This window comes from Octodon degus, unplaced genomic scaffold, assembly GCF_000260255.1.
Source record: "Octodon degus isolate 3935 unplaced genomic scaffold, OctDeg1.0 scaffold00020, whole genome shotgun sequence".
Lineage (NCBI taxonomy): Eukaryota > Metazoa > Chordata > Mammalia > Rodentia > Octodontidae > Octodon > Octodon degus.
In genome coordinates this window covers 20118123-20145682 of record NW_004524596.1, presented here as the reverse complement: position 1 = coordinate 20145682, position 27560 = coordinate 20118123, and the positions used below count along the sequence as shown (strand labels likewise).

General features: G+C 40.5%; 1 protein-coding gene across 6 annotated transcripts in view; it reads left to right on the top strand.

Moving 5' to 3' along the window:
- Positions 1-27560, top strand: part of App (amyloid beta precursor protein) — a 260558-nt gene that overhangs the window by 88599 nt on the left and 144399 nt on the right. For all 6 annotated transcript variants that reach the window (XM_004627702.2, XM_004627701.2, XM_004627699.2 and 3 more), the window contains exons 4-5: positions 20919-21031; positions 23419-23612. In XM_004627702.2, coding sequence (XP_004627759.1) covers positions 20919-21031; positions 23419-23612 — 307 coding nt within the window. The remainder of the gene's footprint in view (positions 1-20918; positions 21032-23418; positions 23613-27560) is intronic.

Sequence of the window (27560 nt, the reverse complement as noted above, 5' to 3'; positions counted from 1 at the left end):
TCCCTCCCTCCCTCCCTCCCTCCTTCCTTCCTTCCTTCCTTCCTTTCTTTCTTTCTGTTGCAAAGCTTTCAAACCCTTTCCATTTGAATGGCTGCTTTACATAGTTTAGTGGAGCCCCCCATTGAAACTGGAACCCTTGTATACTTACCACTGACAAGAAAACAAGATACATCACATAAGGTAAATTACTGTAGATAAACAGATGCAGAGTGGGGTTAGTAATAGCTTTACCCATGGAAGACTTACAAGTTAAACATGTACTAGCAATGACCTTCAAACTATTCAGATACAGTCAAATGAGAAATTAAAGGTAGTCCAGTCATCTTTTGTCTGAATAAAATTTTAGGACAGAAAGACATTTTTTAAAAGGATGTTCTGTGAATGATCTCCAGCTATTGAAAAAATCTTTAAACTCAAAGCTTTTATTTTTATTTTTTATTTTTTGGCAGAACCGGAGTTCAAACTCAGGCCCTTGTGCTTACCAGGGAAGCACTTATTCTACTGAGCCATCTCCCTGGCCTGAAAAATCTTTAAGATGACAAGTATATACTTGGATACTCTCACAGATAATGTTCCCTCAGAATTCTTTGAGCTTGTGTTAAACAGCAGTTCTTTTAAGACTTTGTTCTAGAGTATTTACAGGAATGTTTACATAGACTTCCCCAACATTCAAAAATGGGATGGAATAGAAGAACATTTTTATTGTAGACTTTAAAGACTTGCAAATATCCTAATGTCCAAGTACAGCAACAGAAAACTAAGAAATGCTTGCTTTAGTATTGTAAGATGCAGCTCATCTTTTTTTAAGGGAAAAGCAAATCATATAAATACTGAAATGAAATTAAAAAATATTTTCCTTTAAGTGTTTTGATCCCTTAAAAAATTAGTTGTTTATGGTTAATGAAAAATTGATTAAAAACCCAGAAGAAGAAAACTACATTTTTAAATAGTTTACAAAAATTGTTAATTATCATTATAAGATATGACAGTGAATCTGAGATTATTTCAGTTTCAAAGAAGTCCATGTTAAGAGTGCCCAAATACATTCTTTGTGTCTGAAAGATTTTAAAATAGATACAGATTCTACTTCAGTATCAGAGGGTGTTGTGGAACATTCAAATTTTAGGACTTGACATAGAAAACTCCAAAGTCCAGAATAAAGGTAAATTCTGTTGTTTTTCTTCCCTGATAGTCACTGAGTGGCTTCCTTGAATTCTCCCTTTTCCTTTGGCAGATGCCAGCCTGTGCTGGTGTTGCATCCCCAGAGACTCTTCCCCACCTTGGCCTTCCTGCCAGTGAGTCTTAGACCTTGGCTTTGACCCTAGGGGTGAAGGGCAGTCACTTGCCGGCAGCTGTATTGCGCTCTGGAGACCAGCTCATGCAGAACACAGGAGAGAGATGGGGAACATACCTAGAAGACAGTCTCCTGAAAAATATAGCGCAGGTGCATTTCCTGTGTCATGTGACTGGCCTGCCCTAGCATGGTTCTAGCATTTCCACAGAGAGTTTAAGAGAAATACAAACTCATAGATGATGTGCTAGTTTAGGAGATGTTTGATGTAGGCATAGACACTTCCCTTCTAAGCTTTCCAACCTTGGGCTGGGGGATAACTTGGTGGTTTAAGTGCCTGCTTGGCAAGTACAAGAACGCAGACTTGATCCCCAGTGCTGCATGCTGTGTGAATCCGAGCTGTGTAGCGAGATCCTGTACCAAATAAATACATAAATAAAATAAAATAAGGGTTCCAATCTTTTTATGCCATTAAGTATTTTAGGCATTCCATTGATTTGTTGAATAAGTGATGTTCGTTATTTTCAAGAGTATTGCCATTTGGAGTGTCAACTACTTTGCACAGCCTTTTAAAAATTTAATTTTTAGAGGTTTAAGTGTCACTGAAGAGGTGAAGATCTATTAATTGGATGGACTCTTCATCAGCTGGGAAGATACTTTCCCATGGTTGCTAGATTCCTGTGCCTAGGTCTGGTAACTGCAGACTTAACTGAAAGCTTAGTCTTAATTGTAAGCCAGACATGAGTTACCCAGTGGGCTCAATAATATCCTCAGTCTGCCTAGAAGTTGGCCTGTATTTTATCAGTTAAATAGTTTAAACTTAGTTTTCCTTTGGAATTTTGTTCCCATCTAGAGTTTTTACTTAAAATTCTCAGTTCAGTCTAAATACATCAGTACAGTGCACCTGGGCACCTTTTTTCCATAGGTTCCTTAAAGTTCATTGTGTCTGATCTTTGACTTCATAGAGATCTTTGATGTACTGGCCCACTGTACAATTTCATATGTCAGAAATATTTAGCCATCTCTGCTTTTCCTTCTTCAGAGACTCCTGGGCCTTCACTCTAGGCAGCAGACCCCACATCTTCTTTGAAGTTGTCCCCTTGGTCTGTGTCTTCAGTCACACTTCTTAATATGGTAGGCCAGAAGTTGCTATGTGATCTTCTTAGCCTCCCATGCTGCCCATGGTCAGCTTTATCAAGCATCAATCCCTTCAACTCCAGCTGTCTTTGATGTTGTCAAAGAATCCCTCAGTGGTGTTCGATCCTGTGGGCGCTGCCCTCTCTCCACATCATTTTCATACTCCTGCTTCTGTTTTACCACCTGCTCTTCACCTATCTTCTCAGACTAACTTTCTGCCTGCTTAAGAAATTCTACATAGAGATATTGTTTTAATTTATGTTTAAAATGTTGCTTGAAGTCCCATGCACTCATGGCTGGGCTTTGGGGGGCTGACTGGATCAGAGGTGTGTCATCTCACTGGCTTGGTCCATTGGAGGGATTATAGCCGAATATGTTTTCAGGAGGTAAGGCCTGGTGGGAAGAGCTGGGTCACTGTGGCCCTGGCCTGGAAGGAGAAATACATCCTTACTCCCCCCTGATAGCTCTCTGCTTCTTCCCTGCTTGCCAAGAGCTCTTTCTCCTCCACCACGCTGCCTGGCTTTGGAGCCAGCCAATTGTGGAAACCTCTATGTATGAAACGCGTACCAACTGAACCAAAAATAAACCTTTCTTCTTTTAAGTTGTCATGTCAGGTATTGTGTCCCAGGGATGAGAAAGTTGTGTTCTGTGGGACTCCTCCTGGTACCTGTACACACCTGCTAAGAATCACCATCCGCACAGTACTGCCCCAGATGCCTGCCTTGGTTGTCCTCAGTGATGTCAGAGACCAGGCTGTTTGCTAGAGATTCTTCACAAAGAATTAAGACTTGACGTGAACTCCAAGAGTATTGGCTCTTGGCTTTGCTTGGACATGTCATCTAAGTTCTGAGCCAGTTCCTTATCAATAAATGGTAAATTAGAGCTTCTTAGGTTAAGCAGAGATCACATAAGTATAGGCTATACCTCATCCTCCATTTTTGTCTATTGGTTTACTGTTGAATACTATTTGAGGTAAAGAACAGAATTTTTCCTGGACCCTCATTTTTATGCATGAGAATTTAGAATGAGTAAAGATTTCCCTCTTTACTCTTTAAGGAAAGGTGTAAAGGGCTTGGAAATGATCAAGGTGTGTTACTGACCTACACAAATTGCCAAAACAAATACATATTCATTAAGTCAAACATCCACTAACAAAAGAAAAGTAATTAATTTGATTTAAATGAACTTGTCATAGAAACCAAACTGTTAAAGGAAACATAGACCTCATACTTGGCTATTACCAGAATCAGCTGTTATTGTTATTGTTATTGTTATTTTTTTTCCTCCCCCACCCCCGGAAATTGACAAATGGCATACAAAAATGAAATCAAGCTTAAATCCTCAGGAAATATTCATGTATTTAATTTAACCTTGTAAAGTGGAGGCATAATCATCAGTTAAAATTTTGACATGAAGAGGAATTTAGATACTTGGACTGATACTTGGACTTAAATTATGTCACTCATTTTTAAAATTGTTGAATGTTTATTTGCACACGAGACTCACTACCAAAGGAGTTTGCGATTTCAGTGAAACAGTTGGCTTCTCAATCCATCTTCAGTCTTTGTGAAGACATGGCCTTTGTTTGTGGCCTTGAAAATTCACACTTACCAGAGATTTTTACAGGTAGCTATTTTAAGGTATGGCAACTTAAAAACCATGGCTTTGAGATTTCCAGATAGTTTGGACATAAACCGAGAAAGAAATGAAGAGGAAGAATTGTCATGCAGTGGTGTGAAGGGGCTCACGCCAAGAGAGGGAGCCGGCCTCTTGCCGTTTTCCTTCCTTGAGTGACCTGGAATACACACTTTATTTATCCATTAGATGGGTTCCTGCAGCTAGATACTGCAGATCCTCAGTCAGCCTCGTATTTAATTATTTTTGCAAAGCCTGCCCTTGACCTCACAATGATAAAGTCACTTACACTTTTCTTAGAAGAATCTGTGGTCCAGCTTCTCTCACCAAAATCAGAATCTTTTCTCAGCATTTTCCAAAAAAACGCTACATTTCTGAGGTAAAATAACTCAGATTCTAATGACCACTTTCCTTTAATATACATTTGAATCATCTTTCTAATTTTAAATGAAAACCAAAAACTGTGTTGTTTGGAAGGAGGACTGTCCCCTTGGTTCCGAACCTTAATCTTACAGTTTCCTCCTTTCTAAATGTTAACTTTAAAATGAGAGATCTTCCATCTTCAGATTCTTCCTGTATCTTCTATGTGTGATAGGGCAAAGCTGCTTAAAGCTTAGTTTGACTTAAAGGTGGAGATTCTGCCTGCTTGGAATGCTTGCTTTTTAAAATATGTGCTCCCTGGAGAGGTAAATTTGAGTAGGCTTTTTTGTGACTTTGGATTGTTGACCTGGAAGACTGAGGTAATGGAATGGCCCTGGCATAGCTCCATGGCTTTCTGGTTGAGTAGGGCTGTGAAGGGAAGGCGGGGCTGCGTGCAGCGGGGAAGATGTAGCTCAAGAGATTTGAAGCATGAATGCCCTTTCATTTGATGTCTTGCTTTACTGCTTCAGGGAATTTTAAACTCCTGCATCCATAAATGGGCAGCAGGTTGTAACGGTGCATATTTAAATGATTTTGCGTCTAAATAAATGCATTTGCTCCTTTCCTGGTATGTAAAATTTGAATGACACTAGTGCTCTCTCTGAAAGGAGCAGACATTTTCATTATCAAATTCGTTCAAGCAGAAAAGTAGCAAAGGGAGCAAAAATTGCCATTTACATCTGTGATTGAAGTTGTAGTGATAAAAGAAAATTACTAGATTGAAGATGAGCCTCGTTCTCATTTTGCTATGTGAAATGGGATTTTGTCAATTTGGAGTAGTTTTTTTTTTTTTACTGATGTTATTGAAGCAATTTCTGACCTGAAGTCTCAAATTATATATACATAGCCTTTAACTAACCTTAGAGAGTTCTAGGTGGTTTGTTCTCTAGTTATTTGTGAACAGTTTCTGTACTCCCTGTTATTCTTAAAACCCATTATATATGTGTCGTAAAGACTCAGCGGTTAGCCCTATTCTCCACTGTTGGAGAGTCACGATATTTCGTAGCTTCACCTTGTGTCCACAGGTGTGGACAAGATAACTCAGTTGTACCTGTACCTGGTACAACTGTACTCAAGTCTATCAGGATTCTCCAAGGGAATTTTTTCCTAAATAATTGTTGGGGACCTGCCTTTTGAAGCCTGAATGTAGATTTCCCACTCAGACCATTTTCTGTGGGTCTAGACATTCAATTATTCCTGCTCTCAGAGGAGTGATAAGCCCCAGAAAATTGATTTGCAATAATGAAGCTAAGCGTTGTTTACAAATCTGAGTGGAAATTTCTAAGTTCACTGTGGCATCTTAGCAGAAAGAGAGATTCTAATTTATTTGGGGACATATCCTCAATGAAAAGGTTGTGCTTTCTAAAATATAACTAACTCAAAAGGAATGTGGGTAATTTCTAAAAGATTTTTTTATTGAAGAGCTTGATGAATAACATTTTTATTTGATAAAGTACTGTACTTCTTGTCCCTATTTAGTGTTGCTGGTGGAGTGACAGAATTCTGATACTTCTCCTTTCTCTGCTTTAGAAACTTCTAGCATGGTTCTAATACCAGGTCAAAGGTTTTGCCAGTTGCAAGTATCATGTCCTAATTTCTTTCTGGCTTACTCTTGTGAATTGCAGTTGATACAGGGAATCTCCAAGTGATACAGGGAGAAAAACATGTCAGGGTGGATGACCTCCAAATGATGTAGGGGAAAAATGATCTCCCAACCTGAAAGTACCTGAGACAAGTTCTTGTTCTCTAAAACTGAAGAATGAATTTTAGGAACAAACAGAAGTTATGAGTAGAATATATTTATTGGGAGAAAAGAAAGCTCCGAGAGAGGGCCAGGCGGGGGCCCAATTGGGTTGTTCCCAAGAAGCTGTCTTCCAGGGACTTTTACAGTGTAAAACCATATGATGAGGCAGGTCTAAGGTGGTGGAGAACATTGGAACTCGCTTAGGTAGACATGAGGTGGGATAAAACTATGGTCAACCAATGAGATTACAAGCATCATTGCTCAGGTAAAATTGGTTAAATCCACTGCCATATGGGGAAGCCAGTCACAATGCAAGTGGGCATGAATATGGGACAGGGTCTTTTCCTGTTGGGGGCTAGGCTAGTAACTCATTTGGGCTCTTTCAAGGTGATTGATACCTATTTAGAATATCATTCCCTGATGCCCATCCCTAAGGAAGTGAGGTGTGGCCCAAATGGGAGTGTCTGTCTCTTCCAGAGTTGCAAAGTCACGTTGTCTTCTATGGTGTCTCCTTGAGAGGAATCTGGCCCTGTCTGCCTATATTTCTATCTAATTCAGCTGCCTACAACATAGTGACATCTGTTTTCATTCTCCAGTTTCTCCTAAGAGAGTTTTATCTCGTGAAGAATGGCTCTTTGAGTCTTGGGCAAGACACAAAGCTTTGATGAGTCAATTGGGCACTTGATTCTGGTACATTTGCTAAAAGCAGTATCTTCTGCAGGCAAGTATTTAACAGGTAACTAGAAATGTCAAGCGAAAGGTCAGAACTGGGGGATTGGGAAACGTGATGAATTCTTAGGCGAGGATGTTATATGTGGGTAACAAAGTAAGAAAAACAGAGTAAAGGGCAGGAACTTACTCTATAATCAGAATTATTAAAAGATGAGGGAATGAGAGGGGAGGAAAGGCAAAAGTCAGAAAGGAGAGCGAACTCTGTGGGGTTGGTGGAAGCTGCAGAAGACTGTGGTAAGAAGAGAGGTAATGATATGCAAGAGTGGGAACCAGATGATGGAGTCCAGGAAAGTTGCTGATGGAGGTTGTCAAGCTGGGCTGGAAAGCAGTCAGGGCTAGAGATCGACTGCCCGAAGCTCTGATGGGTTTACCTGGTCGAGTCCCTCTTGTGTCTTGATAATAGCCTTTCTCACACCTGGGTTTCTGAATATGGTATCTGGAAAACACATGCTGTGTATCTTTTATCTCCCTGTGTATGATTTAAGGTTTTGGTAATAACTGGTAGTTCTCTTGCTTCACCCTACTTGAGCCTGATTGGTACTTTGTAAGCAATTATGCGGTTTTCTAAAAAGCCCACATGTAACCACAACTAATTGCATCTTTCAAAACCTATTTGACTTTGAATTTTTTAATAAGGAGAAAGAAAAGTGTTAGGAGAAGGCAGCCAGTGAGGATACTTCCATTTTCAAGGGGGGAAATATATATATGAAGGATATCCTCTGCTTTTCAACTCATCTCTCAGAAGTAAGATTGAACTAAGCTAACAGAGATGTGAACCTGGAAATCTTAATTACTACTAGAAACCTTCCTTTTAGTTGCTACATAATTAGCCATATACCCAGAAGTACATATTATGAGAACTGTAAAAGTTTAAATGGGGGAAGGCCAATTTGCTGTTAAATAGTTATGCGCAGCAACAAATAGAATCCTCTTAATGACTAAGCTGTATGGTATTAGTGATGCCACAGAGAATGAAACTGTACAGTCTCACTGTATGCAAACTTATGCTGTAAACAGCTGAATTAGATAGAAATATTATAGGCAGTCAGATGGGGCCTCAAGGAGACGATATGGAAGACTAGGTGACTTTGCAACTTTGGGAGACACAGATGCTCCTGCTTTGGGTCAGACTTCAAGACAAAAGGATAAACAAACACGGTCACATACTTCCCTAGGGATAGGCATCAGGGAATGATATTCTAAAAAGGTATCACCTTGAAAGAGCCCAGCTGAGTCACTAGCCCAACCCCAACAGGAAGAGACCCTGTCCCATATTCATGCCTACTTGCAATGTGACTGGCTTCCCCATATGGTAGTGAATTTAATCAGTTTTACCTGAGCAATGGTGCTTGTAATCTCATTGGTTGACCATAGTTTTGTCCCACCTCATGTCCACCCAAGTGAGTTCCCATGTTCTCCACTACCTTAGACCCGCCTCACTATATGGTTTTACTCTATGAATAAAGTCCCTGGAAGAGACAGCTTCCCGGGGACCACCAGCTCAGCCTCATCCCTTCCTGTCCCTCTCTCAGACAGGAGCTTTCTTTCCCCAATAAGTATATTCTGCTTTTAACCTCCATTTGTTCATTCTTCGGTCTTAGGGAAAATGAACTCATCCCAGGTATCATCTAGGTCAGGAGTTTCATTTTCTCCCCCTATATGACTTATACTTTATGGCTTCTTGCCTAAGCTTGTAACTTTGGCATCAGATTTTCTCCATAACCTCAGTCTGTCCACATTCAGCTTGACACTCCAGGAAGGAAATCCTCTAAAATCTGATGCTAAATCTGCACTCCCCATTGCTGTCCACTGGCCATAGGTGGTTCTTCAGCACTTAACAGATCACCAGTCCCAACCCTGTTGAAAGTGTAAAACACACACCACATACAGGAGAACTAGCCTGGGAGAAAAAGAAAAACAATGTCCCAGTAATGATTATTAAGTTGATTGTGTGGGGGGAGTTATAGAATTTTTAAGATATATTGGGCTACATAAAGTATATTACCAAAGTTAATTTTACATTGTAAATTATTTTTATTTTTAATTTTTAAAAAGTGTGCTTAGTACAGGGTCTACAGGGTTGTAGGGGTCTGCAGTGTCTCACTGTGTAGATCAGACTCGCAGTGATTCTCCTCTTTTCAGCCTCCCAGTCACTGGGATTATAGGCATGTACCACCAGCCCAGTCTCTGTTGCCACCTCAGGGTGCCCCATGGTGGGGTCAGCACAGCATGCTGGGGATCAAACCCTGGGTGCTGTGCTCTTCCTAAGCAGGTACTTTAGTCTGCTGAGCTATCTGGCCGGCCCTTAAATTATTTTTAATAGGTCTAAAATCCCATCTATGGGCTATATTTCTGTTGGGCTAAGCTTCTGTGTGCTCTTTCCAGGCAAGATTATGTCTTAGTTCTTTGGTGTTCACCATGAAACTGGGTAGTATGCAAAGTGGCATTTTGTAATAGTGGTGACAGAGATAATTGCTTAAAATTAAAGTGATTTATGATAGGTTTTAATTTTTTCTTGTTCTTCAACCCAGCTGAACATCTCTGGTCAGGAGGCCTTTATAGAATTACTTTTTTTTTCTTTTTGTATTTTAGGGAAGGGTCTACAGGGTGTTCAGGGTCTCACTACTAGATCAGACATCCACCTGTTTACAACCTCCCAAGAGCTGGGATTGCCAGCGTGCACCACCATGCCCAGTCTCAACTGCCATCTCAACGCGTCCCTGGTGCAGGGCTAGCATGGCAGGCCCGAGGATCGAACCCCGGCCAGCCCCAAGAATTACTTCTTAATACAGGTTGAGCATCCCTAATTCTGACATCTGAAATCCACAGTGTTTTGGTATTTGAAACTTGGAGTGTCAGCTTGATGCCCGAAGTGCAAATCATACACCACAGAACTTGGCTTCTTGCTCCAAATGATTAGATGCTGTATGAAATTATTTGCAGACATTAGTATGAAGTGTATATTAAGTATGAATGGATTTCATGCTTAGATTTAGGTCTCACCCACAATGTAATCTTATGTGTATGCAAAACTGTTTTAAAATCTGAAGAAAAAAAATCCACAGTCTGAAACAATCTTGTCCCAAGCATTTTGGGTAAAAGAAATTGATTTCCTTCATATGGGAATCACTAGACTCACCTGACTCATTGTACTGTCTCCAATTCTAGAACTCTCTCTACTGGATTCTGTGGTTCTATGATTAAGCAAAATGCCATGCAGGAGCAACTTGCCTCTTAGGGGTGTGTGGAACTGGCTTTTGAACTATACCAGAGCAACGGATCTGCGGGATTGTGTGCATCTCAGTGAAGGCATAGATGAGAGATTTTTCTTTCCAAAAGGATAGGTATTATGCAGTTCCACTTATCTGTGGTACCTGAACTAGTCAAATTAAAAGAAAAAAAAATAGAATGATGGTATTTGGGGGATAGGGGAGTAGGGAGATGGGGAATTATCGTTCTTCAGTGGGTGCAGAGTTTTAATTTTATGAAGTAAAACATTCTAGAGATGAATAGTTACCTAACATTGAACGTAATTAACACTACTGAACCAGTGGTCAGGGGGTTAGGGAGCTAACTCAGCGGTCTAAGCACCTGCCTGGCAAGGACCTGAGTTTAATCACCAGTACTGCACACTGTGTCAGCCTTGGAAGCTGAGGCACACCGTGCCAACCACTAAAACCAGGCGTGGTGGCGCACACCTGTAATCCCAGCACTGGGGAGGCTGAGACAGGAGCATCACTAGGAATCTGAACTGTGTAGCGAGACCCAGTACCAAATAAATAAATAAAAGATAAAAAGTTATCAAAATGGTAAATTTTATATAGTTTGTCTTAACCACAATTAAAAATAAAAGGAAAAGAACAAAGTATTCTGAAAAGGTTTTATAACACAATAACCTGTGAGAAAACAAGAGCCTCAGTGGGGTGAATTGTAGTGAATTCTTTTAAGGAGACCCTTGCTCCCGGAAGGAACAGGTCCCAGAATCCCTGGGGAGGTAGTCCTTAGGGAAGCAGGCTCAGCTCCACCCTTCACAGGCCAATTAAAACCTTTACTTTAACAACTTCCCCAGGTGATTCCTCCCAACAATAAAGCTCTCCAACAGCCCCGAAGGAATCACCACGTCTTGAAGTGTAATCACGAGCCATCTGAATCCAAACCACACTCCCTCGCATCAGGGAAGTCTGTGTGTAGGTCTGTCCCAGAACACATCATGAGTCCGGGCGCTGGGACCAGGGGGGGCGAAGAAGAGCCAGCCAGATGATCTGCAGCGCCTCAGAGTGTGAGAACTGAACAATCTGGAGAGATGGAATCTAACAAAAATTGATGCTTCATCTTCAAACAGATGCTGGAGTTATTACAAGTACTAGTAACAAAGAAGAGGTGTGATTAATAATAGGATATAAACAATTAATGAATTCAAAAAGAAACAAGAGGGAAAAGGACATACACGTAACCTCATTTCTGGGTTGTTGATAAGGAAGAGGACATTCAGGATTAATGCAGTGTTTCAATAATGGCTGAGTTTGGGGGTCCAGAGTTGAGCCTGTTATGCAGAGCCCCATCAGGCCTGAGATTCCTTGTGAGTGAAGAGGAATTGAATTCTATGACCAGTTAAATTCCTCAGACAAGGTGCAAGTTGGAAAGCACAGAATCTCCTTTATTGCTGACATATATGTGCTTATTTTTAAATTCCAGAACTTTTTAAAAGAATTTCAATGCTGCTTGTTACTTACATGAATTATTTTGCTGAGATTTCTGACAAAGCTCTGTCTAGTCCTTATAGATGTCATAAATGAGAAATTTAGGTTAAGAAGGTTTTTCTTATAACCTGTTTTCAACTATAATAATCTTATAGATATTCTTTGGAAGGCTACGTTGTGTGGATGCAAAGTTGCTGTGTTCTTATTTTACAAAATTTTATATGTTGGCCTTAGAGTTCATTTTCTAGAACAACTTTAGAATTACAGAAAAATTAACTTCAGAGTTCTTACGGGATTCAGTGATCCCTCTTGCTCACATCTTATGTTACATTTGCTACAATGAGGCAGCCAGTTTTGGTATATTGTTCTTCACTAAAGTCCATGGTTTATTCAGATTAATTTTTGTCAGATGTTCCTTTTCAGTTCTAAGGTTCCATCCAGGAAAGCACTTGCATTTCTTTGTAAGTTCTTATTAGCCTTCCCTTGCTGAGTTTCTAATACTTACCTGTTTTTAATGACTGATAGTTTTGAGAACTACTGGTCAGGCACTTTGTGGGAAGCACTCCTGTTGGAATTTTCTCATGCTTCGACTAAGGTTATAGCTTCCGAGAAGGAAGACTGTAAAGATAACATGCTGCTTTCATGACATTGTATTAAATGGGTACATGATATTAACATGATAGATCCTCATTGATCTTAAACTTGACTACCTGTCTCACGTAGTTGTTTGCCGGATTCTGCTTTTCTTCTTTTTTAAAAAAATGTATTTGGTACAGGGTCTCACTATGTGGCTCAGACTCATATTGATCCTCCTGTTTGCAGCCTCCCCAGCACTGGGATTACAGGCATGTGCCATCACACCTGGACTTGGTTGCTGGCTCAGTGTGCCCAGGGGTGGTGCTGGCTCGGCATGTGGTGCCAGGGATTGAACCCTGGTCCCCGCGCTTGCCTAAGTCTGCTGAGAAATCTCACTGGTCCTGTCAAGTTCTTCTGTAAAATTACTCTATCCCCTTTTGAAGAGTGTACTCTTTAAAACAAAGTAACTGCGTAGTCTGCTATGAAGGAGTAGAGATATATGCTTCATTTTCTCAATATCTACTACATTATTTGAAATTCTCCTGCACAAATTTGTCTCTTTTCTTACATTTATTTATTCATTTGGTTCTATTCATGGATATTTATGTTATGCTTTAATTTATAATTCTGTATTACATTATAATATATTGTTGTTCAACTCATTGGAGATTAACTACTGGGAGCTCTTCATTTGGCTCCTGTGTTCTTTTGACCCCTGCCTCTCCCCCTCCCTCCCTCCCTCCCTCCCTCCCTTCTTTAAATATTTACAATATGTTTTAGGCTAATGTTGCATGCTTTTTGCTCCAGTCTGGGAATCAGCCATGTCCCTAAGATCTCTGATTCATTTTGTCGAATAGTCTTAAAAACCAGAATCTGGGCTTTAGATATGCTTATTCTGGTAGAATGATTTTGCTTTTGACTTCACTGATAGAGCAAGGCAATGTATTTGTCTATACTCGCCTTTGTATTTCACAGACCTGTAAATACTTAGGGAGCCAACTATCTGTGTGTGGTTTAAGGTAAATACAAGGTTATCCAGACCTCTCCAATTGTGATGTATTACTGCACGGATCTCCTTTTGCTGATCTGTGAGTTGTCGATCCAAGAGTCTCCTACCACTGCTTTGTTGCTTAGTCTCAGAATATTTGCATAGTAATATTATTAGAAGTCTTACTTCATTCTTACAGGAAGCTTTCTTAAAAGCACTAAAGTTGCCAACAGATTCACATTTTGTTCCTATGTTTTTATTAACATATATCCTTTGTGCTATTCCCTTTTTTTTTTAAGACCCAAGTTATTCACAGCCTGTGTCAAACGCACTGTTTTTATTTCATCTATTCCTGTCATTTAGGCATGGATGGATGGATGGGGTATGTATGTGAGGCTGTACTCTAACTCATTTGAATCAATCTGAGAGAAAATTTAAGTGAAACTTCCAAATTTCTCTTCTTTTAGTTTTAGCTTACTCAATCTATTTCTGCCATCTGGCAAATAGTTTTCATCTGAAGAATTCCATCTGTCAGTTCTCACTATGGTCTGGTAGTAGTTACAGTGAAATATTGGTGACAGCAACAGTCCCCTAGAGAGATGTGTCATACAGTCCCATGTGCCCTTTGAGAACACAGTAACTGCCCACACTGAAGCAAAGCCTGTAACAATCTTATCATGTGGAAAAATGCTTGAGAGGTGTCATGGTAGCTGCTTTAAGTATTCTTCCATTTGTTAAGAAAAGTGCCCCCCAGAAAAGTTTTCCAGCCTAGCTGTTAGCTTGTGAAAGTTAAAGAACACCAGCACATGATGAGCACATTCAAGAAAACACGCTTGTGGAGTAACAGTCCGAAGTGGTAAAATGTAATAGAAACTGCCTGAGTAAATGTTATTGTGTCAGTTATTTTGATATACACGTATGTGGTGGTTGGGGTCAAAAAGTACATAAATCTGTAATCTTTTACATATCTAAGCTTTGATGAGGAACAGTTAGGAAAGGCATGTCCCATGTTTGCCATCCTCTTGAGCATGTAGCTAAAATATCTTCAGCTACTGGAATAGGAACAAGCTAGATCCTCGGGCCCCCTCTATTTGGTCCTTCAGATTTGACCTTCTAATGAGATACAGAATCTTACTGCTATTCACCATCATCCCTGCTGCTCTCATGCTGATCCGAGCCATTGTTACCTCCCACCTGGATTACTGCAGCATCCCCCAACCTGGCCTTGCCTTTCTAATCTTGACCTATGGGGCAAGAATAATTGGCTTGGTAAATGAGTCTTCTGGCGTAACACATTGGAGTGTTGGTGGTGTCTGAGACCAAAGAGTCTGCCCTCACTGCGACCCATGGATCTTCTGCCCCTTATCCCCCTCTGACATCACTGGGCTTTTTTCTCTTCTGTGAGCTCAGTCATGCTTCTTCCCCCAGCCCTTTGTTCCTGTTCCTTCCTTTGACTGCGGTATTATTCTCTCTGCTTTCGGATGCTTTGTCCTTGCACGTCCTCGAGTCTCCACTCAGATGTCCTATTTTCACTGAGGCCTCTCCTGAACATTGTAACATTACACTGCCCACCCTCCCCCAAATTGCTGTGTCCCTTTTCTGCTTTGCCTCTATAGTATTTATTGTGTCACAGACTTTTTCTTTATGATTTCTCTCTAGAATCTTATTTCATCACATTATTTTGTCACTTCCTGTATTTGTAGCAATCAGAAAAATAGTTCCTCATGAAGAGTGAGTGGATGATGAGCCAGAACTGCCAGAGGGGTTCAGAAAGCTCCTTTCACACGCAGGACTTGTGCCCGGTACACAGCTGATCACTGTGACTGCCTACTAACACTCATGAACTCGGTCCCACTGTGTTGACTGATGTTAGTGTTGCCATGTATACTGTTTGTAAGCCTGCAGCTGAAGAGTAATAATGCAATGACCATGAAACCCTGTTTGTCCTCAGTGTGTACATAGTAGGTGATCAGTAAATAATGGCAGTTGTTTCTGTTTTTACTACTATGACTGTTACTAATGTAAGAAATAGTTAATGAACATACACTGGGGAAAAGACGGTAATAGCAAATGGTTGAACACCTTTGTTATGGCAGGAAATCAGATGTTGTATGAATATTAACTCATTAAATTCTCTCAGCTGTACCATCTACTGTGTGTGTCATCTGGGTTGGTTCCATATTCATTGTCTTTCTTCATAAAATTCAGTGGGAATTGTAGCTGCTTCAGTGCATAGTTCTGAAGACAGTGAGAGAAGCTGCACAGCAGTCATTTAGTTCATTTGTTGAAGCTGTGGGCATAAGTCCTTCATGAGCCAGTTCTGGGCCTGCATACAGGGAAACTGACCATTTGCCATTCTTCTAAAATTTTATTGTGAACACCAAGTCTCTTTCCAGAATCATTTTTAACTCTTGAAGGAAGCCATACCTCGGGCAGAATCCAAAACCTTAGACATTTTGGACACTTTGTTCCCAGGATCCTGACCACCCTCTGTAGTTACTTATTTTTTCTATTCTATCCCACTTACATATCTTAAGTCTCCAAGCATGGACACCTGCTGTAGTTCTCCGAGGTTCCTAGAAATATCTTGTTCAGTGTCTGTGCCTCAAAGGAACTCTGTGTGGCTCTGGAACCTTTTAAATCTATCTATTCAAAAATCAGTCTGACTTTAAAAAACCTAGCATTCTTAGTTTTAAGATTTTTGTTTTTCTTCTCACACCTGCTGCCATCTCATTTTCCACTGCTGATGGAGCGGTTCCTTTGTTTGTAGGAGTAGCACTCAATAGTGTTAACCCTGTTTTCTTCCTAGAGTCATGTGTCTTTTGAAAAGGCAACATAAAGACACTGAAAAATACCTTTATGTCTTTGAATTCCATGGTCCTGGGACCCTGCTGCTTGTCAGTTTAGCATTCATTCCCACTCTTTCCTTTCTAAGAGAGCTCTGTTGAAGGGTGGCTGTGTGCTCAACTGAAAACGCTGGCAGACTCCCTTGCAGCTACGTGTGGGCAGATAACACAGGAAAGGCCTGTGAGAGGTTCCCAGGAGTCACTGGAGAGTGTGTCTGCCCCAGAGAATGATCAAGTCTTCATTAGGGAGAAAAGGGACAAAAAACCTGTACCCTTAGAGCTGTCCTTCCTACTTTCTGTCTAAAATATAGACATGAAATTTAAAGTTTTTGTGGCCTTTTTGTGACCAATCATGAGAGCAAAGGTCAAAATGCTAAAGATGGCTACATAGAAAGATAAGACCAGCCTGATCCCTGACGGTACTGAATGTCTGCAGCAACCCCGCCTTGACTACTGTCACTTCTCATGCGAGATACACAACCCCAATGCATTGAAACTGCTATTTACCATGTCCACTGTGCAGCCAGATGCACACCCAGTTTATTAGCTAATTGAACTCTAGTTTCAATGTCAAATTGACCCCATTATGGATATATATTAAAGTATTTCACAATCTAAGAAATGAGTCTGTTTTTACAAAAGCCAAGAGAAAGGCCAACGACACCATTTCAACCAATTTTAAATACATGAGTTTGAGTTACCGCTCTTGGATGGAGCATCCAGAGACCTGGTTTTCAGCCCATTCCTGCTGCCAGCTGGCTCTGAGGACAAAACACTTGACCTGGGCTTTCCCCCATACACTAAATGAGGGAGTTGGAGCCAGACAGTCCTGAAAGACCACCAAGGAGCCAGTGGGCAGGGGCCTGCCGAGTCTGTGTTGAATTTGGCATCATTATTCACTTTGCCCAGACTTTGAAGCCAGAAAGCCAGACCCAGACTTTAGCAGCTTAGAAAACTCCCTTTCCTTTGGAATTTGCAAGTGCTTGAAGTATAGTAAAATTCCACTATTCTAGAAACCAGGTTGTGTGTGTAACAATAAGCATGAATAAGAAATGTTAATTTATCCTTTTAGATTAAATGGTACCAAATTTCCTGAAGTCCATTGTAAATAGGAACATAATTTGTATGATGATGCTTAATATATTTTTTCATCTCATTTGCTTGAATTCTACTAAGAATTTTTTTTGTCCTGCAAGATTGAACTAAGAAAACAAGTGGTTTGTTTCCAAACTTAAGGTGTATATGGTTCTATGTGGAAACTCTAGGTATAATGATAGACTGTTTATTAATAAACTATTTTGAGCATAGAGTTCTCATAATATCTCATCCTAGTATAGAGTTAAAAAATAATAGTTCCTGTATAACTAGGAAGAGGAAATTAAACCATGTTAAGCTAAGCTAGTTTGTGAAAAGGGCTTCATTAGATTTTTTTTTTCACCATTCCTTCGTAGTCCATGTTAAATATTTTAATCTGTTTTTGTAGCTTAGCTTAATATCTTAAAATTTCAGATGGGCAACAATTTCATGTGTTTCATCACCATCAAAGTAACATAAGCAAAGCTATTTACTGCTGATCTTTAAATGTTAGGGTAAAGTGAGTCATTTGCACTGATAGCTTTTTTTTAAGGGCTGGACTTCATCTTTTTTATTTTAAATTTTATTAGTACGTGTTTGTAGTACATGAAGATGATATTCATCGTGGGAGTTGATCCATGCACAGGACATCTTGATTCTTATTATGTCCACTTCTGCTTCCTGTCCTCCACCCTTCCTCCATCTTTCAGTCCCCTTCCCACAGTACGAAGAGACTATTGAATAACCAGCATGAATTCTTTCAAGAATACTTTCATTTTAGGAGTTGTATTTCTAGCTATGGTGAATGGAAGAAACTGAAGACCACCTTTATAATATTAAATGAAACATTTGCAAATGAAAACTTTTGCTATTGTTTTATAAATTCAAGGAACAGTTACTCTAATATGACTAATGCTGTTCATGTCTTGTGGATGAACATTATATTTTCTTTAATGATGTATCTTTCAGTGACTCAGCATTGCATTGTAATCTAATCCTCAGCATACTAAGCATGAGTGAAACGAGATGCATTTGGTTGTGTTATTTTGCTTCGGTTGTCCAACTTATGCCCTCAACAACTCATTTAGGCCAAGATCCAAAGGGTCTTCTGTTCTCTTAAATGTCTCATAACCTGATCTTTTTAATTTTACTTATAAAATAGGGGAAAAAGCATAACTTACTATTTTGGACATTCATAAGTGTGGCTGCCCAGCACTGACGAATGAGATGGGCATTTGCTGCCGTTGGTCACTTCCGAGTCCTGTAGCCTTGAAAACTGGTAGTAGGCCTCAAGGGTCTGTTCTAGCTGCTAAGCTTGATTCTCTAACCTCAGCAATCCTGAAGAGTCCATTTGGGAGAACATTAGTTCCTTATTAGTTGGCCTTTGTCTCCATTTTCCCACTCTGCTGGGAGCTTGTTTTGTTTTAGTCTGTTTTGTTTCTTATCATTCTATGTAAAGAACAATGTGTCAATTACATTACGTGATTTCTTCCCGTATAAGGTATGTATCATAGATGGCTCTAGAATACAGTCTTCTGAAGCATAGCTGGCGTTAGATTTTTTCCTTGTTTGTGTGTGTGTGCCAAGTCTCACTATGCAGCTGTGACTCGTAGTGATTCTCCCGTTTTCAACCTCCCTAGTGCTGGGATTACAGGTGGGCACCACCACTCCTGGACTCTGGCCAGCTCAGCATGACTGTGGGAGGGGCTGGTGCGGCATATGGTGCCAGTGATCTAACCCTGGTCCCTGTGCTTGCCAAAGCAGGCACTTCGTCCACTGAGCTATCCTGCCAACAGCTTTAGGTTTTTTGATGGGTTTCTCACCTAGGAAGTGAGGTGTGCAGGAGATAACACCACCCAGCTCTGTGGAGCATGGTGCTGTGTGTGGTACGGTTGTGCCGTTAGCCATGCATGTAGCCGGCAGCTTCCCTTTTCCTCAGCAAGTGCTGCTCACGGCCTTAATCATTGTTTTTGTACATGGGATGACATGGGCATCATGGATCACGCTAAAGAATTAAGGAGGGGCAAAATGCAGGGCCTTGTTCTTGCTGAGGATTTGCTTAGCTTATTACAAAACCATGATTTATTAGAGCAAATACTGAAATGTCATGAGAAATTTTACATGTTTGAGCCAGGAGCAGCCTAAAGTTTAAACATTGTTATGAGATGGATAAAGCTTTTCTTTCTTTCTCTTAAGCATTTATCACTCTTTATATTTCATGTACTACAACATACTATGCAAGAGAAAGATCAATTTCTGCCTTCACTGCTGTGAGGAACCTGCGTTTCTGACCTAACTGGGGTGATAGGCTCCAGCTGCTCTTTTGTGTCTGTCCTATGGGGCTCTGGTGGATTGTTCAGTGACATTCCTGCTTTCAGTACCTCACCAGGTAGTTCTTGATTTGATGTGGAAATCTACCTGAAAAACAAATGTCCACCCGTCATTCTTTCTTAAAACCTATTTTACCTTATGTTTTAAAAGTGATGTCCACAACTTTAGACTTCCAGTTGAGCTTGTCTTATTTTCATAGTCTTGTTTACTCTCAGCTTCCTTTTTCATTCATTGTATGCTCCAGCCATAGCAATGTACTCTGCCTTTTCTTTACTCTTTCTTTGCATGGGAGGTTTTCCCAGGATTTTTGTCATCCATCCATCCATCCATCCATCCATGCATCCATCCATCCATCCATCCATCCATGCATCCATCCATCTTCCCTCCCTCCCTTCCATCCATCTATCCATTCTTCAATCCATCCATCCATCCATCTTCCCTCCCTCCTTCCCATCCATCTATCCATTCTCCATCCATCCATCCATCCATCCATCTGGGGAATGAGTATTCGTAGTGAGCCAGGAGTTGAGGGTAATGCCATATAAGATAGATGCTATCCTTACTTTATGGAGCTTGTATGCATTCCCACATAGTGTGCTTTGCCCATCCATTCAGGTTTGTATCTAGAGTTGTGGTCTTTCCCAGTATATCCACGGAGTTTTGTTCACTGGTTATACTGGCCCAATACTTTTCTCATCTTTATAATGTGTAACTTGTTATTTCATAAGTAGATGTTTATTGTTACTGCTGTGTTCAGGATTTATGCTAAAGACTGGTGCTACTACAGTGAACAACACAAATCCCAGTTGAGTTCATAGCTTCTGTAAGTATTATGTTGCTACTACCCAGCTTTCACCTCATTAAAAGGTGAGGAGCTCATGGAGGATTTTATATAATGTCTTTGTATTTCAGCACTGGCATTGCCTACACATAATGTGTACGATATACATGAAAGTCCAAAGAATGGTTTTCATAATTGAGTTAAATTTCTCTCATGTGTTATGGGAATACATATATACTTATGCATAAATAATTTTTTAGCACTATAAAAATGCCAAAATCTCTAGTAGTTTATAAACAGATCTAAATTTTCAAGTAAGAAACACAGTAGTATCAGTTTTTATATTTTATCTCCTGTAAATGAGTGGAAATTGATTAGCTGTGTAGCTTTTACATCATTATCTTGGAAGCAGAGATTTAGATTAAAGAAAGATATCATTTATAACATGTAGGAAATACATACCCATCAGGGTTGGTGTGGTATGGACCAAAGCTACTAAATAAGTCTAGAGTCTGTGTTCTGAGGGTATCAGAGTCATGATTTTATTGCTTAGTTCTTAAAGACAGATAGCATCTCTGAATTTCCTGCCCTTGATGGAAAGGCTCTGTGTGAGAGCACTGTGATGCTCACGGAATGACCGGAAGTTGTTTTCCTTTCTTTCAGTTGGTGAGTTTGTAAGCGATGCCCTCCTCGTTCCTGACAAGTGCAAATTCTTACACCAGGAGCGGATGGATGTTTGTGAGACCCACCTTCACTGGCACACGGTTGCCAAAGAGGTACCGTCCCCTAAGTTCCTTCTTACAAAGTGTCATTTCCTGGGGCACATCCCCAACTACATGTCAAAGAGTATGTTGAGGCAACAGCCTGTTGATAAGTAACTAATAATCTTACTATCCATAAGATTTTTTTTTTAATAGACTTCACTTTCAAGTGTATTTTTAAGTTACAGTAGAATGGAACAGAAAGGGTAGAGTTCCATGTACTGGCAGGCTCGTATCTGCACAGCCTTCCTTTTTGCAAATATTCACAAGGAGCTGGAATTCAGGCTCCTCTTTAGTTAGATTCATTATGTGTCTGTGCCATATTTCGTAAATAGAGTAAAATTAAAATTTGCACACTTTTTATCTTTCAATCTTTTTCTTACTTGCTTCTCTCATATATAAGTTTTTCCTAATTTAACCTTTTTCTGTAGTCATAGAACAGAGAAATAGGTCATTAGACCTCAGCCTGAAAGCTACAGCTAGGCTTCAGTCTCTAGGTTATATGGTCCAGTTTTGCATGCAGCAGGCCATGCTGTCACCTCTATTTGTCTACACTGGCAAGGACCTAGTTGTGTAAAGAGGTGGTGATCTGTAGCACCACATCCAGACGCTTGCTAATCTCTGTTTTGTGCTAATACAGTAACAGACAAGGCAGCATGAAATGTCCCTTTGTGTTATTGCTGCCTCTAGAACACTTCTGTCCCTTTGATACAGTGTTTATTTCCTGCTAAAGACACGTGGCTCCCCATGGCAAGCTGGTGAGGCCAATCTCCTAGAATCGGGCTTCTTGATCTAGCTTAGTGGTTTTCTACGCAGGTCCATTTTGCTCCATTATCCAAATGAAATGGGGCATTTTTGTTTGTCATCACTGGAGGAAGATGAGTTACGGGCGTGGAGTGACTGGAGACCAGGGATGCTGCTACGCATGGTGGCATGCGTAGGACAGTACGCCAGCCCACACCAGCGAACTCGCCAGTCTAAAATGTCAGTTCTGAGCTCAGAGACTCTGATCTAGTTCAACTTATCCCAAATACCATAGCTTTAAAACTATTAAACAGAAAACATTTTGCCTTTTATAAAATATATTTAAGAAAATAATAATATATTCTGAGCAGCATAGTAGTATATGCTTCTCATTCCAGCCACTCAGGAAGCGAGACTCGAAGGAGGATTTCAAGTTTGAGGCAACTTAGCTTCTGAGTCAATATAAAATAAAAGGTTCCACATATAGAAATGTGTTTTGGAGACTGAAGAGATTGCATAAGCTCAGCTTCCTATCTAAACATCAGTTTTCATTTCTTCTGAATTTTGAAAGGAAAATTTTTTGTTTTTAAGAAAAAAAAGGGTCTCTAATTCTTAGGAGGTCAGAATACATTCTGTAATAGTGTCACTGAACGATGTTGAGTGATAAACCTTTCCTCTGTCATCTGTAGATGATTTCTGAGCTTTCTGTTTGTTTAGATTTGTGCAAATTTAATAGAACCCAAGAAAGCAAAAAATACTGAAAGGTAAATCTCTCAGAACTGTACATTCTGATTCATAGGGGCTGCAAAGGACAGCTTAGTGACGCCCCTTATTTCTGAGATACAGTGTCCGACAGGCTCGTTTTTCAGCCTGTGGTCAAACAGCTCCAAGTCCACAAGGGTGTGGGGGAAGAAGGGCCCCATGGGGCAGGAAAGCTGCTCACAGCACGGTGGGCAGGAATTAGAGAGAGGGGCAGCCAGGGAGGGGGCTGTGCCATTCTGGGCCATGTTCCCAGTGGCCTGGCTTTTCCAACCCAGTCCTAATAGCCACCTCAGCTCTCATCCACTGATGAGTATACAGCAGCAACCCCGGGACCCAGTCACCTCCCGGGTGCCCAAGTGCCAGACCTCTGAGCACAGAGCCCTTTGGGGGACATTCCAGAGCTAAAGCATAGATGAGATAGTTTCTTCTCTCTCTAGGACTTGCTCTGGGAGGTGAGCCACGACAACTAGAGTGTCTAGAGTAAGACAAATGCCAGGGAGATAAACACGGTCTGTAGTGGAGCTGGGGCTGCAGTGGGGAAGGACAAGGTGTCTTCCTAGGTTCCTGATTCACCAGCAAAGTCCGAAAGCCTGGGTCCTCTGTGTCTGTTTGCAAGCGCAGCCTTGCAGTTAGGACAGCCAACACTGCCCAATCAGCCTCCTCCCAGTTGTTTCTATGGACCTCTACTGCATCACACCGCACCCATATGAAATAGCAATGAACTCACAAAATGCACCAGAGTGGTCTGCTGGAGACCCTGTTGTAAATGCACTCAAAAACAAACGGCTTCCCTTGTGAAGCTAAGCCGGGGCCGCGTGTTGAGTGTTACCTTTGGGGTTTCTTGCGCGGAAGAACGCCTCCTGTGCCCCTCACTGTCTGCTCCCTGCCCCCTGCAGACCTGCAGTGAGAAGAGCACCAACTTGCACGACTATGGCATGTTGCTGCCCTGCGGGATTGACAAATTCCGAGGCGTGGAGTTTGTGTGTTGCCCACTGGCGGAAGAAAGTGACAACATGGACTCCGCGGATGCAGAGGAGGATGACTCCGATGTGTGGTGGGGCGGGGCGGACACAGACTACGCGGATGGGAGGTAAGGTGGGCTCCCCGCGGAGCCGCGTGGGTGCTAACGCACGTTGCATGTAGCTTTTGTGTTCCTGGATCAATGTAGCTTTTCCTGGTTTCTCATCAAAACAGCCTCAGCTCATGCTATTCTTACATTCTATAAGCCCGACTTCTACTGATTATTGCACGTGACTTCATTTTACTGTAATTGACCATCACAGAGATAATTTTTGCTATTTTTTTCCATTTTAGGAACTGAGATCAAAATCTCATGGGTATTATAGTAGATAGCTGTTCGATCTAACATGAATGATATGAAAATTCTATTTTGGTGTGCAATTTGGGATAATTTTTTAAACATTTTGAGATAATTTTGTCAACCATGAAATCAGTGGGAGTTATTGTTGAGAAAGACTTAGTTTTGTTTATTGTGGGGATTTGTTTACCTTTCATTTTCTTTTCCCTCCTAACTGAAGTTAAAATTTATATATACTTGATAAAGGTTTTTGGGTTTTTTCTAATTTGCTTCAGTTTTATGATTTTGCTAAGAATGGATTTTCACCTTTTTTTCCTTTGGGATCTTAATCCTATAATTTATTACTCTATCTGATTCCTATTTTTGATCAAAGGGAAACATTTATATTCAAATAACAAAATCGGGGCCAGGAACATGGCTCAGTGAAATAAGCGCTTCCCTGGCAAGCGCAAGGGCCTGAGTTCAATCCCTGGTTCGGCCAAAAAAATAAAAAAGTCAATTCCGAAATAACAAAATTGGATTTTTTTATGGTAGGATCTCACCTGATTCAGTCATGGGTTTCATGCTGTCTCATGAGGGTTATGAGAATGTTATTATTATTACCTTACTGGTTTTCTCCCAGTATCCATTTCAGTGTTCTTTCTAGAGCTCCAAACAAACATTAAATATGAATTATAACATGATTACACTGAAACTTTTCGGTCTATATAGGCACAGATTTTCTGCATGAGAATGTTCGCTAAAATTTAAGATAATTTTACCATTATGCAAGAGTTTGTATATTCAGGAATGCTGGTTATCTTGTCTTATCAGCTAATAGAAAGAGACTTGCTTTCAGTGGTCACTGCCTAATCTTACAAGGACTTGCCTTTTGTGTTTCTTCTACATCAGGTTAAAAATGTTTTTTAATTCAGTGGACATAATATAAAGATAAGCAAGCATACAAAAATTTCAAAGCATGAGAGGAAAAAATTAGCAAAAAGCAAACCCCTAAGCTTGTAAATATTTTTCAGTGCTTGTAAATGCTGAAAGTTAATGATGTGTGTCCTTCTCCCCTTAAGTGGAGATGTAGGCTTTGTGGTGGGGTTCAATCCCTTGTGTTGCGCTGCGGCTGGTTCTTCATGCAGCTGGGCCATGTGCCAGAGGTAGCATGTCTGTTGATTTGGGTTAATTCCCATTTGGAATAAAAGAAGAGTGGCCTGGTTCTCAGTTATCTAAAAAAAAAAAAAAGAGTCTTTGATATGCTTCCTCAGTCATACCTAGATTTGAACATTTCAGAGTGACTTTGAAAACCATTCTTGCCCCCAGTGCTGTGACAGCCTGATGCCGGTATGTCCAGCAGTAAAATAGGAAGGTTCAGGTTGCACACTGAGTTTCTTTGTTCATAGCCTACATTGCATACTTCGTGATTCTCCATTACTGAGTCGAATGGGCTGTGTAGACATGTAGAATGCATACTAACCCAGGGAAGCTGGCTGTTAAAGTTCTAAGGTGACAGATACGTCCATGTAACCTTGTGTCAATGCTGGTGACCTGCCGTTTGTGATCATTCTTATATAAGGGACCTTTAAAATGGCTATTTTGCACTTTATCGTTAAAGTGACAGGCCTTTGCCCAGGCCCTGTTCTCTGTATAACTGATTTTGTGGGTCTTTTAAAACCTCCTTTTTTTTTAGGAATCTCTTTTAATTTGTCTTACTCCATTCCTCCTATTTTTTTTCCTGAGTGAAAGGTGTCAGGAAACTGCCATCTAATGCCCCCTTTTTTACCCATATTTCTCAGTAAGCCTGGCAGTGCATTCACAAGGCTGGCTCCTAACTTGGAGCCCCTTTTTCCTTTATTGCTGTCTTTGAATAACTACACTTTCTTTGATATCCATCTGTGTATACCACTTTGCTCTGGGCTTGGTATTGCAAACACCAAACTGTTTTCTTTTAATTTCCTCTATTACCTATTGCGAGGAAGATCAGCTAATACATGATCTAAAGAGCTAGAATACTAGAACTGCAGATGTAACCTGAGAGCCATAGGCAAACTGGTTCATATGCTCACTGTGCCTGTTTCTGGCTTCAGTGATGTCATCATCCAAGTTGGTATCCAGGTGGCTGCCAGTCAGCTTCTTCCAAATCGCCTGCGTTTGTATCAGATCCAGGGATTTACAATTGGTCAGACGTTGGGCTCTCTTCCCTAGGAAATAATGCACTTGTGGGGTGTCTAACTTTGACCTTTTCCTCTGACTCTGATCTTCTGACCTGACACATGACACACTCGACAGATCCCACTGAGTTTCACCTTTCCTAAGGATCTTCAGCATGATGTAGACTTGGAATTCATGTTGTCTCCCCTCGCCTTCAGTGTTTCTAACCAGAATAAACTCAGTGGATAACTATTTTTGTGTATTATGTTTACTTCTTAGATTTCTTGGTATCTATTCTGTACTCTACATGTATTTTCTTCAATTCTTCATGCGTGGGAAAAATTAGGGTTTTTTAAAATTTTTTTTTCCTTTAATTCCTGCTGAGTTTGCTAAGGTATCAAGTTATGTAACCTGCCAGTTAATTCCATTTCTTATTCATGTTGTAGCACCTAAAAATCCCTGTGTGAGATGACGCATTGTCTTGCATCTAGCAACTCCATTCTCCCTAATTCCTAGCATTACCCCTCTTCTTATTTTCTGGATAACCCCTTCACAGCCATGCACTGTGAATGTCTGCAAAATGTTTCCCTGTATTTTGTAGCCTCCCATCATGTGTTTGTTGAGTAGGTCAGTGGATCTCTCCCACTACCTCAGCTTTGTTCATACCTTCTTCCAATCCTTCACATCTTCTCTTTCCTTTTGTGAGTATGTTCTGCCTGAATTCCAGATCACTACCGCTCCTTTTCTTGTCATTTCCAGCTCTTAATTCTTCTACCTCTACCTAGACATCTGCTATTTTCTGTTCTCCCACCACCTGAATTTAGATCACCATGTACTGCCTACCCCACTAACTTCTTTGACTAGCCAGTGCTACACTTCACTCATGGCCCCTTTTTCTCTTGTACCTTTGCATTTTTACTACCTTTATTACCATTGCTTTTATATTCCTTTAGTGTTGTATTCATATTTGACTGTTTTCTTTAATGCTACTCCTGCCTTTTCTCCATTCTTCCACTCTCTTCTGAGATCATTCTTCTTGATGCCTTTCTAATCTTTCTATTGTGCACTTCCAATCCTGTTGACATCTGGTTGATCATTTCTTTTACCAGTACAATAGTCCAACTTCCTGGTCAGGACATTCAGAATTCCCTACTTGGTCCCAGCCTACACTTTCAGCCTAACACATGTAAATCACTCTGCCAATACTCTATAACCCATGGCCTTTCAGGTTTGTAGGTTATAGTTCCTGCCGTTCTACTTCTACAGTGGTTTTTGCTTTTTCATCGAATAAAGATAACATAGAATGAAGATAGCTTACCATGATAGGTCAGCATCCTATATAGTTTTAAATGTTAACCTGAATAGATACCGCCTTTCCAGGAACGTACAAATCCCTCGCTTGCCTGTGCTAGTTACCTTTCTTTGTTCACACCATGACTTATGTAACAATTAGTTGCAGTCATATCTCTTTTTAAATGCCAGAGTCCATCTTGATTCACGCTGGTCAAATTTTAAGTGCTTAATAATTGTACTTTGAAAATTCTAGCTGCAGGTGTTATGACTGACACCTTTATCATTGCAGTA